Source organism: Marmota marmota, unplaced genomic scaffold (genome assembly GCF_001458135.2).
Source record: "Marmota marmota marmota unplaced genomic scaffold, marMar, whole genome shotgun sequence".
NCBI classification, from domain to species: Eukaryota; Metazoa; Chordata; class Mammalia; order Rodentia; family Sciuridae; genus Marmota; species Marmota marmota.
In genome coordinates this window covers 8,127,809-8,143,268 of record NW_026000164.1, presented here as the reverse complement: position 1 = coordinate 8,143,268, position 15,460 = coordinate 8,127,809, and the positions used below count along the sequence as shown (strand labels likewise).

Genomic DNA, 15,460 nt, shown 5'->3' with positions numbered 1-15,460 from the left:
AACAGGTAAATGCTAGAGGAAACACATTAGAAGAAGAAAAACTGTGAAATAGAAGGTGGAATAGTATAATAAGACACCTTTTTAAAAAAAGAAAATGATATAAAAAGCACTGAGAAGCTAGATTGAGATACAATATTCATTTATCATAGGGATATAAAAAAAGAAAGGAAAAAATGGGAAAGCACATCATTGTGGAGATTTTTTTTTTATTAATAGATGAATTCTCAGAACAAAAGAGTACTCTGAATATCAAGCTACATGGTGAAAAATAAATCCATATCTGGACATATTATAATGAAAGAATAGAATATTAAGGAAAAGAAAAATAATAAAAGCCTCAGAGAAAAAAAGAATACATAAAAAAGAAAAAATAAGTAATGGCAGACTTCCCTGCAGCAAACCAGATGTTAGAAAATAATATTCAACACAAGGAGGAAAACTGTTACTCTATAATTTCATACTCAGCTAAACTATCATTCCAGGAAGAGAAGAATTAAAATGACAAAGAAAAAGTCAAGTAAAAATGACCCTCCACCTTATATCTTCAATAAAAGTATTACTGATGAGTAAAGCTGAATAGAAAACAAGAGTTTCAATATACGTTAAGATACATACTAAGTGCACATTAATAGAACATGTTAGTAAAGCAAGATGTTGAAAGCAAACAAAAGAGAAAAAAAAGATTGCTGAATCACATCAGTTACACATCCACGTTTTTACATACTGCCCTACTAGTGTCTGTTGTATTCTGCTGCCCTTCCTGTTGATCTCTGTCAGCTCCGTAGCTTTCCTGACCTGCCATGGTGACCAGTTATCCTTACCCAGCCATTGTCTGGATACTCTGAGAGCAAGTCCAACAAACAGAGCAACAGATGGGGAGAAGGAAGAAAAAGTGGGGATAGAGGTGAGTTGCTAAGTGAGCTGAGACTCAAGAATCCAGATACGAACAGACCCATCAAGAGGAGGAAGGTAGTGAGGAGGAGGTGGTGAGGATGTAAGAATAAGGCAGAAAAGATGAGGGACAGTTGGGGCAGGATGGTGAGGAGGGAAGTGAGGTGAGGAGAGGGCAGAACAAGCAAGTCCTCTCCAAGGAGCTCCGTTTTATCTTTGAGGGTATTCCATTTGCAAATGAGAATTTTGGGTTTTCACTTGAGGGCATTGTGTTTTGTTAACCTTGACAACAAATGAAAATAACAACATCTGATCCATGCTTAAATTAGATGTTTAAGCATGGATTAACACCCAGTTAATGCCATCAAAAATTTTCAAGAAGCATGACACACATAAGAGATGAATGCATAACAATCTCTACTGATCTACTAGGTAAGCAATAAAACCTATCTATGTGGTTTATGAAACTACAGAAAATAAAGTCAGTGCATATCTGGTATAGTGAGATTGTAGAAGAAATGAAAGTGAAAATAAAGTGGTAAGCTCCCCTCCTAAAGTGGTTCTTACCCTTGATTGACCATTGAAATGATCAGGGAGCCTTAAAGAATTCTGACACTTGGGCATATATAGATGACTTAAATAAGTCCTTGGAGATGAAACCCAGTGTTGGTATTTTTTAGGACTCCCCAGAAAGGTCTCATTTTTTGTTGACAGTTTTTAAGAATAATAATCAATTGCTTTCAAGAATAGTTGACATGTTCATGGATATGATGAACCTACCTTGAAATTCTAAAATAAGCTCTAGTAAAAAACGTCAGATTCTGATGAGCCCAGATGTCTTCCAGTGTGATGTCTCTTTGAACTCAGTGAAGAACAAATGAATTGTTGACATGGCACAAAAATGTGACATCAGACACAGGAGACTCTCACCCCTCTTCTCCAATAGGCCTCATACCATAGGCCACACAGTGTTCCAGATAGATTGGGTAAAAATAAAGTCACTCTAAAACCATTAAGAAACAGTAGAAATGCAAGGGATGTATAAGTGTTCAAAGAATAAGAAGATTTCCAGTGATTCTCGTTTCAAACCATCTTGTCTCTCTGAAGCTCCTGATGGTGGAATTCCAAAGGGTGAACTGGGATGGATGCTCCTTCTCTGAGTATGATTTTGGGATTGAGGTTCTATTTAGCCAGGAGAAGTTGTTGACAATAATGATGATGACTGTGATAAGGAAGCCCAAGATTTGGGGACAGAAGAGAGAGGAAGAGGAAGAAGAAGAACGAAGAGGAGGAACATAAAATGGTACCTACTCAAGAAAACACAAGCCACTGTGTTTGTAAATTCTGGGGATAGGCAAGTAAATGTTTTGTTTGAATAAAAGCTGGCTTTTAGAGTTTTCATTCTACTTTGAATTTTTGGTAATATACTATGGTACCAAATGGGAATATAATGGAGTAGAATGACTGCCCACTTTCATGATTTTCTTCTTCTGAATTTTTTTTGGGGGGTGAGGTAGTGGGGATTGAACTCAGGGGCACTCGAACACTGAGCCCCATCCCCAGTTCTATTTTGTATTTTATTTAGAGACAGGGCCTCACTGAGTTGCATAGGGCCTCACTTTTGCTGAAGCTGCCTTGAACCCATGATCCTCCTGGCTCAGCGTCCCAGCCCACTGGGATTACAGGTGTGTGCCACCACACTGAGCCCTGGATTTCTTATTCTATACTTTAAGACCATGACTATGAAACTTACCAGAAGCATTTGTAAGACCAAAATTTGTTTAGCCAAATATTTTCCAGAAGAATGAACTGACATAATTTTAAATCAGTTTTCATTAGCTGCATGTTAATCACTTGCCATAGAAATTTAACCTTCATTGCTAATTTTATTTCCTATAAAATCTTTTTATTTTGATTATTTATAATCTAGTAAAAATTTAAAGATTTTTTTTCAAGTAAATGAGCATCAAACCCAGGACCTTACACATGTTAGGCAAGTGCTCTACCACTGAGCTACATCCTTGGCCCTTTTAATTTTATTTTAACAGGGTCTTGTTATGTTGCCTAGCCTGCCTCAAACTAGAGATCTTCCTTCTTCAGCTTCCTGAGTAGCTGGTATTATAATTGTGTACAACTGAATTGGGCTTTTTTTCGGTAGCTTCCCATTTAATATTTATAAAATTTGGTTTGCTTGCAGACAGAAAAAAAAAACGTGACACTTGTAGGAAAGCTACTCATAGCAGTTATCTTTATTAAAAATAATGCTAATATTTTAACTTTTTATTGAAAAGTTTTCATCTAGAGTGAAATCTATTAAAATCATAGGGCAGGATTAGCATGTACTTTATAACTCAATCAGGCAAACTTTAGTGCAGGAACATTGATGCTGATAAGCCCCTGGCCTTGGACGTGTAGGAGAGTGACATGTGGTGAGCATCATTATGGAACAGGAAGACACTGTATTTATGACACATTATGGCCTTAAGCTGAGGCTTAATCTGGGAATCATGGTAACTACCTATACAATCTTTTGAAAAGCATGATAGGTCACTTGTGTGCTGGGAGTGGGAGTGTGTGGTGGAGGTGGGTACAGGGGCTTCCTCTCCCCAGCTTCCTGTTTCTGTGTGGGGGAATTGTGGGTAGAGGAGCTTTGCAAATTTCTCAGTTTGTGAGAAGGAAACAACATGCATGGATCCCCATCTTCCTTCCTCCTTGCCTTCCAGGGGTCAGTTGTTCCCAGGAAGCTCTTGTTTTCTTCTGCCCATCCCCAGGCTGTAGATTTTTCTTAGACCTGCTGTTGGGGGAAAACTCTGACTAGGCAGTGAGTTCATTCAGGCTAAGGGATTAGCAAACCTACTTGGGTATCATATCCAAATGACATCCTCCATATAGTCTTTTTTTCAATAATAAAAATTCTATTTTGTTGTTTATCTGTTTTATTCTTGAATCTGTACTTGAACCAATTCTCAGTATGAGGCCTGTAAGGAAATGCTATTTATTGATGTCCTTAAAGTCCCACCCTCTGGCTACCCAGGTTTACAACTTAGATCAGCCAAGTTAGGAGTATTTGCATTATTGATCTTGGTGACTTGCATTTGCCTATGTGAATGGATATTTTTCTAATAATGAACTGATTTTTAATTAGTGTGACCTAGGCTGGCTGCTACGGGATGAAGGCTTAAGTAAAAATGGTCAGTGTCTAATGAGTAGCATTGGTGGGTCGCTATAGTGTATGCAGCTTTGTCCTCAGGCGAGCTGCCTATTTACACCTGCAAGTGGTGATTTCTATCTGGTCAGAGCAACATAGACCTCGGTAAGCAGGCCAGCTGCCTGAGGCCCTTAGGGAAGCAGTGGACAGGCTGTTTCGGGGTCTTAAGCAGCAGTACAGATATCCTAGCAGATACTGGCTGTAAAAGCCTTAGGGTGTAGGCTGCTGTAACTTGAATTTGAATTGATAGATGAAACTTGTTGTGGTGTTAAGTTTAAAACTGAAGCAGGATTTGATGATTGGGGCATTATCTGGGAGAACAATATGAGCTTTGTATGTCTGTGGAGGGGGTGTTGGTGGGGGATGGAATCCAGGGTCTTGCACATGCTAGACTAATCTCACCCACTGAACTACATCCCCATCCCTTTTTATTTTATTCTGAGATGGGGTTCCACTAAGTTACTGAGACTGGACTTGAACTTGAGGTTTCCTGCCTCAGCTTCCCAAGTAGCAAGGATTCACCACCACACCTTGCAATTTAAATATTTTTAATTGCACTTCTCAAACATAAACTTCTACAGGTGGGAACTTTAAAGTTCAGGGTAGTAGAGCTAGTTTGATGCTCTTGTGATAGTTTATCTTAAAAGTTTTGGTGCTACCTCTGGGTAACATAAAACAGTGTTCTAAATTCCATGGTGTGTTCATGTGGCTAGCAGTGGAAATGTGAACCTTAGATTTATGTCATTTTCCTACACACTCAGGCTACCCCCTTCCTTATCAATGAATTCTCAGAATTTTTTAATGATGTAAGTTGTCATTTTAATGTAAGATACCGAAATTATGGATTTTCACGGAAAAGTATGCAATATTTTATTATATACATGCAAAAATGAATGAAGATAATTACTGAGAAATATGTCAACTCCATTTATTTAATAAAAGAAATAACCAAATAATATTACTATAAATCCAGAGCACAAGAAGGCAAATTTAACAACAGGTACTTGGAAAGCTTAGCACCTAGTGTTACAAGTCATTGGAGGCCATGGGTTTGGACTGAGCACCTGTCCTGGGCCCAGCTGATCAAAACAATATAGAGTTTAGTCACAGTAACGGAGCTCTGGTTGATTACAGGGGCCCTGTAATCAATTAGATAGTAAAGCTGTAACCACATACGTTGTTTTTTGCATCACTTCCATTTTTATATGAATGCTGTTAGACCGCACTGTTAGCCAGAGTTCTAGAAACTGTTTCAGTTGTTCTGGGAGCTGCCTGATTTAATATATATATATATATATATATATATATATATATATATATGCTTGGTACTAGGGAATGAACCCAGGGGTTCTTGACCACTGAGCTACATCCCTAGACCCTTTTATTTCCAATTTTGAGACAAGGTCTCTCTAAGTTTCTTAGGGCCTTACTAAATTGATGACGCTGGCTTTGAACTAGTGATCCTCCTGTCTCAGCTTCCTGAGTTGCTAAGATTACAGGGGTATGCCACTGTGCCTGGCTCAAATTGTTTTTATTTTGTGTTGCTTTGCTTCCCTTTTCTCAAATAAACTCTACTTGCCATAATTGGGTTAAGGAAAATTCCCTTTTAGCATTAGAAATCTAGTTTACTCATATATTTGAGGAATAAAGTGGCTTGTTATTTTAAAGTGAATGTAATATGAACAGTGGGAGAATAAAAAATGATACAAAAGAAGGACTTGTAAGCTAGACACCAGGAAAGATGTCCTTAAGAGAAAGCTTGATGTCTTAGAAGAAGGGTTAGGTAGATAAAAGTGGAAAGAGCTGTACTTATTCCATCTTCATTTAAGTTATTTTTTGAAGATGTTTTTATCATTGGTGGAGGTGAAAAAGTGAAGAGTAACCAAAGAACTATTCCAGTGGAAGAGGCATGATTTTAGTGAGTGCGTTAAAGTGCCTCCATAGAAAGAGCTGAGATCCAGAAGTCAGCAAATGATAGAAAACACCCCTTAGATAGAACATTTATAGGAACTACCATGAGTCAGAAGTGGAGGTGGCCACTGCCACTCACCAGAGGGAGACAGTATCATTGGGACTTTGTGACCTCGCCTTCTCAGTGAGAAGGTAAAAACATCCTTGTGTATACAAATGCTATTTACATCATATTCCACCAAACCATAGAGCTGCTATTGGTTAGGTTTTAGAGTGTTTATAAAAGGGTGTTTAAAATGCTGAGCCACCAAAGGGGTAGACTGAACTCCTTACTGAACTGTTGCCTTTCTTCTCCAAACTTGCAGGTTCATTCTTTGCTTTGTGACACTGGCGCAGAAGCTCCACAAAGTACCTTTGTCCTCTGCTGGACAACTTCACTTGAGCTTTTTGTTTTTTAGTTAGTTTGTTGTTGTTCTTTTTAGATATCATGACGGTAGAGTGTATTTTGACAGGTTTTACATCCATGAATTAAGGCGTATTCTAATTAGGATCCCATTCTCGAGGTTGTACATGATACAGAGTTTCACTGGTGGTGTATTCGTATATGAACATAGGAAAGTTATGTCCAATTCATTCCACTGTCTTTTCTATTCCTATCCCTCTCCCTTCTTTTCGTTCCTCTTTGTCTAATCTCTTGAACTTCTATTCTTCCCCTCCCTGCCCCTTGTTTTGTGTTAGCATCTGTATATCTGAGAAAACATTTGACCTTTGATTTTTTGGGATTAGTTTATCTCACCATGATAGTCTCCAGATCTCTCCATTTGCCTGCACAAAATCATAAAGTTGTTCTTTTTTATGGCTGAGTAATACATATATATAATATATATATTATATATTATGTATATGTACTACATTTTGTTATCCATTCAATTGTTGAAGGGCACTAGGTTGGTTCCGTAGCTTAGATATTGGGAATTGTCTTGAGTTCTACCAGCCCGGGGTGCTGAGGGAGATGGGAAGCTGTGACAAGGGGAAAGGGAACTTGCCCCTTCTGCTTGCTTGCTATTCTCCTCAGGTTTTCCCCAACTTTTCACACTGTCAATTACAGCAGCTCCACTCCCCAACCTTTTTTTTTTTCTGACATTTCTGAATCATTCTCATGACTGTCAATTTGGTACAACAGTGCCAGCTGGGATGCCCCTTCTCCTCAGCGGTTTAAGTCACAACCCTGTGGGGATGACTCTGACCTTCCACACCCCAATCACCCTAACCTCTGCTCTTTGTGCACTTAGACCTGTGAGTCCAAGCTCCTCTGCTGTGTTCATTCTTCAACCTCCATTAAACTTCCTTGTTATACAAAACATGGTTGAAATCTCAGTGTGCTTCCTGTCGATGGATTCATGCTGATTCAAAGATGAGTTAGAAAAGTGGGTCAGTTATACAAGTGATCATTAAAAAAAAAAATCTAAGCAGGTATGGGAGTGGATGAACAAGAAGATTACCATAAATTGTTTCTTAACTTACCTGGTATGTTGCAAGATGACCCAATTAATTATAGGAGGGTAGATAAGTGACCTGTACCTTGAGTGAACCTGCCCAATAAGTTTAGAAATTGATCACTAAGTGCAGGTAAATAATGATGAGGCTTCATAAGTTTCTTTATACAGCAACAGAAAGAAGAGAAAAAACATAAAAGCCAAGAAAAAAAGATGCACATCAGAAAACATAAATATTTGAAAGACCCAGTACCTCAATATTTATATTGAATGAATATAGATTATATTCTCCTATCTTTCAGTGGATTTTTTTTTTTAATTTTTGCACTGGGGATTGAACGCAGGGACACTTTACCACTAAGCTACATCCCCATGAACTTGCAATCCTCCTGCCCTAGCTTCCCTAATAGCTGGGATTACAGGCAGGCATCACAGCAACTGGCACATGTTGAATTTTTACAACCCATAAAGTGCAGTTTTATATTATTTATAAGAGCAGCTAAGACACAATCATGAAAAAGAGCCTGGGAATACGACTTATCCTGTTTAAATATTTAATAAGTTGACAAAGCAATAAAAATATCAGCCAGACATTTGCATTTGTTTATCTAAAGCAAAAAAGCATTAATCCATATAAAGAGAAGCACTTGATGGCACAAAAGAAACAGGATATCAAGAAGAAAATGCAGCAATCTGACATATGTTTAGAGATGCATAGTCTTGATATAGAATTAGAGGAAAAACAGAACTAGTGAAAAGATTAGCAAACCTAACATTATTTGGGGGAACTTAGCAGAAGGCTCTCAGAAATTGATAGATAAAATTGAAAAAAATACAATATTAGAAAAACAAAATTATGAAACTTGATTTAATAGATATATGAAGAGTCTTATAATGAAGAAATGGTCTATATATTTCATTAAATCCAATATAACAATTGCAAAAATCTACTATATGTAAAGCAATAAAACCCCTAAAATATTCAGAGTCAATAGCACAAGGATTTATTCTCTTACCATAGTAATAATAAATGTAAAGCTAACAATGAAAATGTAATAAAAATACTTGAAAACCTGAAAATGTAAAACTATATATGTCTTTTAAAGATGAAGTTAGCAATGGTAGAAGTTATAAATGTCAAGGTTGAGGTCTATAGTTAAAATGATTGAAAAAGTAAATAAATAACAGGTTATATTTGTTTAAAAATAAAACATAAGGAATAAGTTAAATATTGAACTTGGGAAGATAAAATGGAGAATTAACTAAAGGTAGACTATTGTGTGTGTGTGTGTGTGTGCAATCTTTATTGTAAAAATAAGGAAATGTTAAGATCATTAAAATAGAAACTTGCATCTTATAAGTAAGAAAAGTTAGCTGGGAGCAGTGGTCCATGGCTGTAATCCCAGGGACTCGGGAAGCTGAGATGGGAAGATCACATGTTCAAAGTCAGACTCGGCAATTTAGCAAGGCCCTACACAAGTGAGACCCAGTCTCGAAGTAAAAAAATAAAAAGGGGCTCAGTGGTTAAGTGACCTCTGGGATCAATTCACAGTATATATTTATATTTAAAAAAAAAAAAAAAAAGAGGGAGAGAAGAAGAGGAGGAGGGGTAAGAGGAGGAAGTAAAGCTTATAAAATAGATGACTGGTCCCAATAAAAGTGTAAAAGGCCTATATAGACAATATCAGGAACAAATAGCCATACAATTAAAATGCAGAGGGTTTTAAAATGATAATAGAACACTATCTATAAAATCCATTTCAGTAAGTCTAAAAATTAGAAGATTACATAAGCTTCATTATGTAGAAATAGAAAATTCATGTAGTAAGTGCTCAAAACACTGAATTGATTTTCAGAATTATCCTACCAAAGAATACCAAATCACCTATTTCTAAAAGAAAATTATACCAATCTTCAAGGAACATCTAATTTTCATATTAAAACTTTTGAAATGGTTTGGGGAAGGACTCTACAGTTTGTTTTTAGCAGCTTGTATGATTTTGGTAACAAAACTGAAGAAGAACCATAGAAGAAAAGGAATTGATTGACTAAGTCTCAAAAGTAAATATAAATGCAAAAATCCTAGATAAAGGATTAATTACTTAAATGCAGCATTTAAAAAAATCAAACAATTATTTTTCAGATTAGAATTGAGGGCCCAAAATATTATGAGGCAAATAGGAGAGTCTTTTATACTAGTGAATTAGAAATTCACAGGAGAAAAGGAAATAGACGAGATTCTATGTTTAGCAAAGTGGACCACTAGCATCATACAATTAACAGTGACCTCTCTTCTCTGGACACCAAGTGGCCTTGGGCATGAATGCCAAGGAGCCACATTCTCCCATGCATCTGGACTCCACTTCCTAGCAAGCCTCTTACTGGGTAGCTATGATGGCAAAAACCCACTACAAACCCACTGCAGGTCACCTTTCTCCAGGTAAAATTGATTAATTTCATAATTGGTTGACATCTAAATGAAAATAACTAATTTAGGAAATTATGCTTTGCCTCTTCTGAGCATGAACTTAAATTTAGATCAGGGAATAAAACAGACATTTAAACCACAATGGCACAATTTGATTGTCACAGTCGCTCAAATTATAAAACAGGCGCAGTCCATTTTGCTTCAGGTGGAACAGAGAACAGCAGTAGTCACAGGACTCGAGGGATCTTGGTATTTCTTCCTCTCTTGGGCTCAAAACCACCACAAATTAAAGAATAGAGATTGTTTCTTGGTGAGATGTTCCTTCCTTGTTTGTACTACAGTTAAATACTAAAAATAATGTTTAACAAGTCCCACTGGGATATTCTACCCTCTTCCTTGACTCCTGAACACATAGTTCTTATAGGTCTTGTTATCTGATCTTATTTTATGAATTGTATTCATTGTGGAGACTTGACAACACACACACACACACACACACACACACACACACACACAAGATACCTGTTCAGGTCAGGTATAACAGAAAACTCAGTCAACATTAGAAAGGATGGAAATATATATAGGCTCCACCTGCCTTAAATACCAGTTAATCTATTTGGAAGCCAAGGAGGGGAATTTTGGAGTTCTTAAAACCATAATAAATCCAATATGATGGAAATTAAAGTATAAAGGATCTTTTCCTAAAAGTCATCTGATTTCTTCTTAAATCTGTGATTCTGGACCCTGCAGTGAGTGAAGAAGACATGGTCAGCAGCACCATCTTGTCCTGACCGCCCCTCCAGGGAAGACCAGTGTGGAGCACAGTGAGAACCCTCTTCCCTGGAAGGGAGCAGGTGACTGTGTGTGATGGAACTTCCTCCCCTCTCCCTCTATGAACTTTCAGAGTATGTTGAGAAATAACTGAGCTAAAATTCGTGCTTCTTAGAGAAATCTAGTCTGTTGGAGCATTTATACAAGATTCTCCTTGGAAGAAAACTTTCCACACTGACAGCTCTGTTTATCTATTTGTGAGGCTTCTTCCAGCTCATATCCTGCTTGTCTTCTCATTTTTAGATGTATGTCTAAGATAAGTTTCGTACTTTAACTAATATTCATTCTATAATTTCAGACAGACGATAATGCGAGCACAATACAAAACGTAAATGTCTGTTAATGCAGAAGTTCTGCCAATTATAAACTAAGACACAGGGGTAATCTAAAAGTTATCAACTCTTTTAGATGTACCTAATATGAGTTATTTACTGTGATGCATCTGTTTTGAATTCTATGTTTAAATTTTAAGAAAAAAAAACAGATGGTTTAGATATTTGCTTGGAAAAGTTTTTATTGCCTCATGAAATTAGCAGTTTTTATACACTAATGGACCAAGTCGACTACAAAAAAGGATTTACATGATAGAAGAAAATGAGCATGGTGACAGGTTTGTTTTTTAGTTTGAATTCATTTTTCTAAAAGGAAGAGACAAGAGAATGATCATATTTGTGAGTCTTTTTAATAAGAAGGTTACATGTGCCAGCAAATAGACACTGACTCACATACCTTTTACGGAAACATGTTGCAAAACATAGCATACATTTAGCAAATATCTATAGATTTTATATTTTGTGTTTTAGCTACTTGAAATTAGGAGAAAGATAAAGAAATACCCCTTGTTTCTTCAATTTTATTTTGTTATATGCTTGCATCATAGGAACTTTTAGAAATATGATTGCTATCTTTACCGGGTTCTAAATATTATAAGAATGCTGAAGGGAACTGGATCAACATTTTTCTATACATTTCTGCCTACTGAAGTTTGGACCCTGCTGTCCTAGTACAACACCTTATATGACACAGGACCTCATCTCAAATAGATGTTCAATCAATCTCTGATTTTAAATAGTCACAGGGATAAAGTTTAGTCCTAATCAAACAACCAGGTTTCATGGAGTGATTCCAATGGTTACAGAGCTCTCTCTTGGACTAAGATGATCTTCTCTCTCATTTGCCATCTACTGTGAATTCTGATAGTTCCTCTGAATCAAGGCACAGGTTTACTCACTCTTGCTTAGGAAACCTTTCAAATATTAACCTTAAAAATATGAAGGGGAGACTGACCAACTCTATTACGATTTTTTCTGAGATTCTTATTTTTGAATGTGCAATTCATGTGGATTTAGGATGGAAAAAGACTATACAGTCACACAGAAAGTAAACAGAAGCAGTGGTTTCAAAGTCAAAATGCAAACCTCAGGAAACCCACTCTACATGGAAAGGTTTTAAGACATCTAATTAGTCACAAAAATACTTAACAGATTCACTGTAAGTAATAATTACTTTTTACATTATAGCTCAAAAGCTATAACACAATGTTAAAGATTCTACAAATATAAGACTATTTAGTAAGTGCTTTACCTCTACTCTTAGATATAGATCAGTAATTTTTTAAATTGCAGGCTATGACCCATCACAAAAATCAGTTGACCAGCATTTTTACCAATGAAATGGAGTATAAGAGACTAGAATAAAAGAGAATATTTAAAGTGCATTATATACAATAAGGATCCAAGTAAATATATGTATTCTGTTGTGTACATTTTGGGCAGATATTTCTTACTGTAGGATGTGGCAATACTTTTCAAATTTCCAGGTGTAGACAAGGTCATGGGTGTATTTATAAATATAGAATATCAAGTGTGATATCTACCAGGGGTAACATATTCTGAGCAGAGACAACAGAATAAACCAACTGTGGATACAAAGTCAAAAGATAAATGTTTTCATTGTAAATCTAGTCAAAATTTTAGCAATCTCCTATTCTCTTCACTTAATTCATCTGTATTCTATCTGAAGAAATCCCAAGTCTAACAAATAATTCATATTTTGAAGGTGCAAATTTGTGAGAAAATCTGATAGAAGGATAATTGACCTGCTTGCTCCTCATCCCCTTCCATCCCCATGAAGATGTGTACACATGTGCACATGAGGACATTCATAAGCTGCAATGCAGGAATACTCATGGGATGATGTCTGATATAATCACCACAAAATGAAAACTGGGTCCTCTCCTGTGATGGTATTTTAAGTATTAACAGATTTTGAACTTCCGTTTGCAAATAAAGGTAAAATTTACCGAATAAGGTAAGACAATATTAGCATTTAACTCATACATGACAACCTTTCTTCTGTTTCATTTGGAACACATAATTTTCCCTTAATAAGTGTCTAACAGGCCATAAATGTCATGAAAGGTCATTTCCTTAGGAAACAAAGACACACACAGTTGTATCATGTTTGAACACTCGGCTCAGACATTCAGATGTGGTGAACTTGGTTGTTTCCTCCACAGGGCAATGGTGGGCAATCAGACTATGGTCACAGAGTTCCTCCTCCTGGGATTTCCACTTGGCCCAAAGATGCAGGTGCTCCTCTTTGGGCTCTTCTCCCTCTTCTACGCCTTTACCTTGCTGGGGAATGGGGCTATCCTGGCTCTCAGCTGCCTGGACCCCAGACTGCACACCCCCATGTACTTCTTCCTCTCCCACCTGGCCATAGTGGACATCGCCTATGCCTGCAACACAGTGCCCCAGATGCTGCTGAACCTCCTGGACCCTGCCCTGCCCATCTCCTTTGGGGGCTGCATGACCCAGACCTTTCTCTTTTTGACTTTTGCTCACACTGAATGTCTCCTCCTGGTGATGATGTCCTATGATAGGTATGTGGCCATCTGCCAACCCCTTAGATATTCTGCCATCATGGGCTGGAGAATCTGCATCGGCCTGGTAGTGACTTCCTGGATTTTAGGAGTCTCCTTGGCCCTAGTTCATTTAATATTACTCCTACCATTGCCCTTCTGTGGATCTCAGAAAGTTAACCACTTTTTCTGTGAAATTTTAGCTGTTCTCAAAGTTGCCTGTGCAGATACCCACATCAATGAGGTCCTGGTCTTGGCTGGGGCAGCATCTGTGCTGGTGGGGCCATTCTCCTCTATCGTAGTATCTTATGCTCATATTCTGGGTGCCATTCTGAAGATCCAGTCTGGAGAGGGGCGCCAGAAAGCCTTCTCCACCTGCTCCTCCCACCTGTGTGTGGTTGGACTCTTTTATGGTACAGCCATTGTCATGTACATTGGGCCCCAACATGGGGACTCCAAGGAGCAGAAGAAATATCTCCTGCTGTTTCACAGCTTTTTCAATCCCATGCTCAACCCCCTGATCTATAGTCTGAGGAACAAAGAGGTCAAATGTGCTCTGAAGAGGATGCTCATAAAGGAGAGAACACCGTGAGAGTTGTAGAGAATGACAAAGTCACATGCCCAAGGGGAAATGAGAAGTCATCTCATCCAATACCTACACAGGATGCATCAACATGCTTGGGGCATCCTTTCCACCTTCCTGAAATTTCTGTATGACATCTTCTAAGGAAGTCACACTGCTTTCCTCTCTCTAGCATGGCAGATTGGTGCTGCACAACTAATAGACTACCTTTACACTGGCTGCATTGAGAACATTTTTTAAAATTTTTTATGTTTTGTAGTTGTAGATGGACAGAATGTCTTTATTTTATTTGTTAATTTTTATGTAGTGCTGAGGATTGAACCCAGTGCCTCACGCATACTAGACAAGAGCTTTGCCACTGAGCTACATCCCTACCCAAGAGAACATATTTTTAATGTGGTTATATGAAATGTCCTGAAGAAAATAAATTTTATTTTTCTATTAATTTTATAGGCAAAATTTTAAAGAAATATTGGTAGAATATTTAAGATATGAGAATTGGGAGAAATCAATAACATCTTTTTACCTTTATGGGAATTGGGAATCAATAACATCTTTTTACTTAAATATTTATAATTTAGCAAGTGTCATCTCCTTTCAAAATAAGTCTATATCTGAAACATTTGTATATATTCTTATGATAATAATTCTTTATAAGTCGTAATCAGTTTAGGTAATAACAGCATGAGCCATGGCTTCTAGGAAAGATAATTGAGAATATAACTGAAACAACAAGAACACCTAAGCCTTTGTCATGCCAATAAGTCTGTAGACAGGTGGGATCTTTCTCTGCCCTTCTTTTTCTTTGCCTGAGGAAATCCATACAAGTGGGGGAAGAAAGCAGAATGGAAGGAACTGAGAGGCACCAAAATAGTCACATATTTTTTCTCATTAGTTTGGTCAGTCTTCTCCTATAGAAAATGATCACAGCCTAAAGAGACCATCCCAGCAATAAAACCAGGCTGTAATTGTTGTGATAACTAACGGACCAATAATGAATGATTCGATTTTTACTGATGATATGTGAGGTAAGTTAAACAACCTTTTTACTCAAATATGAAACTCTTTCACTTAATTATAAAGGATTGAAAAGAATCGTTGAGCCGTAGTGGGGAAAGATGCATAAAGACACTGTTCTCGACTCTTCTAAAATTATAAATAAATTGTATTATAGGAAAACACTTAATGTTTTGAATGGGTGTTTCTTCTTTATTTAAAAAAAGTATTTTTGAAGAGGAAAATATATAAA

General features: G+C 37.1%; 1 protein-coding gene across 1 annotated transcript; it reads left to right on the top strand.

Moving 5' to 3' along the window:
* The first annotated feature begins 13,287 nt into the window (after nt 1-13,287).
* LOC107149084 (olfactory receptor 13-like) lies at nt 13,288-14,220 on the top strand. Its single transcript, XM_015493863.1, has one exon. It carries the CDS (start codon nt 13,288-13,290, stop codon nt 14,218-14,220), a length of 933 nt encoding a protein of 310 aa, XP_015349349.1.
* Nucleotides 14,221-15,460: the final 1,240 nt, after the last annotated feature.

What these genes read in the sequence shown, in the direction of transcription:
- LOC107149084 (XM_015493863.1), top strand. Translation starts at nt 13,288, where the DNA reads ATGGTGGGCAATCAGACTATGGTCACAGAGTTCCTCCTCCTGGGATTT.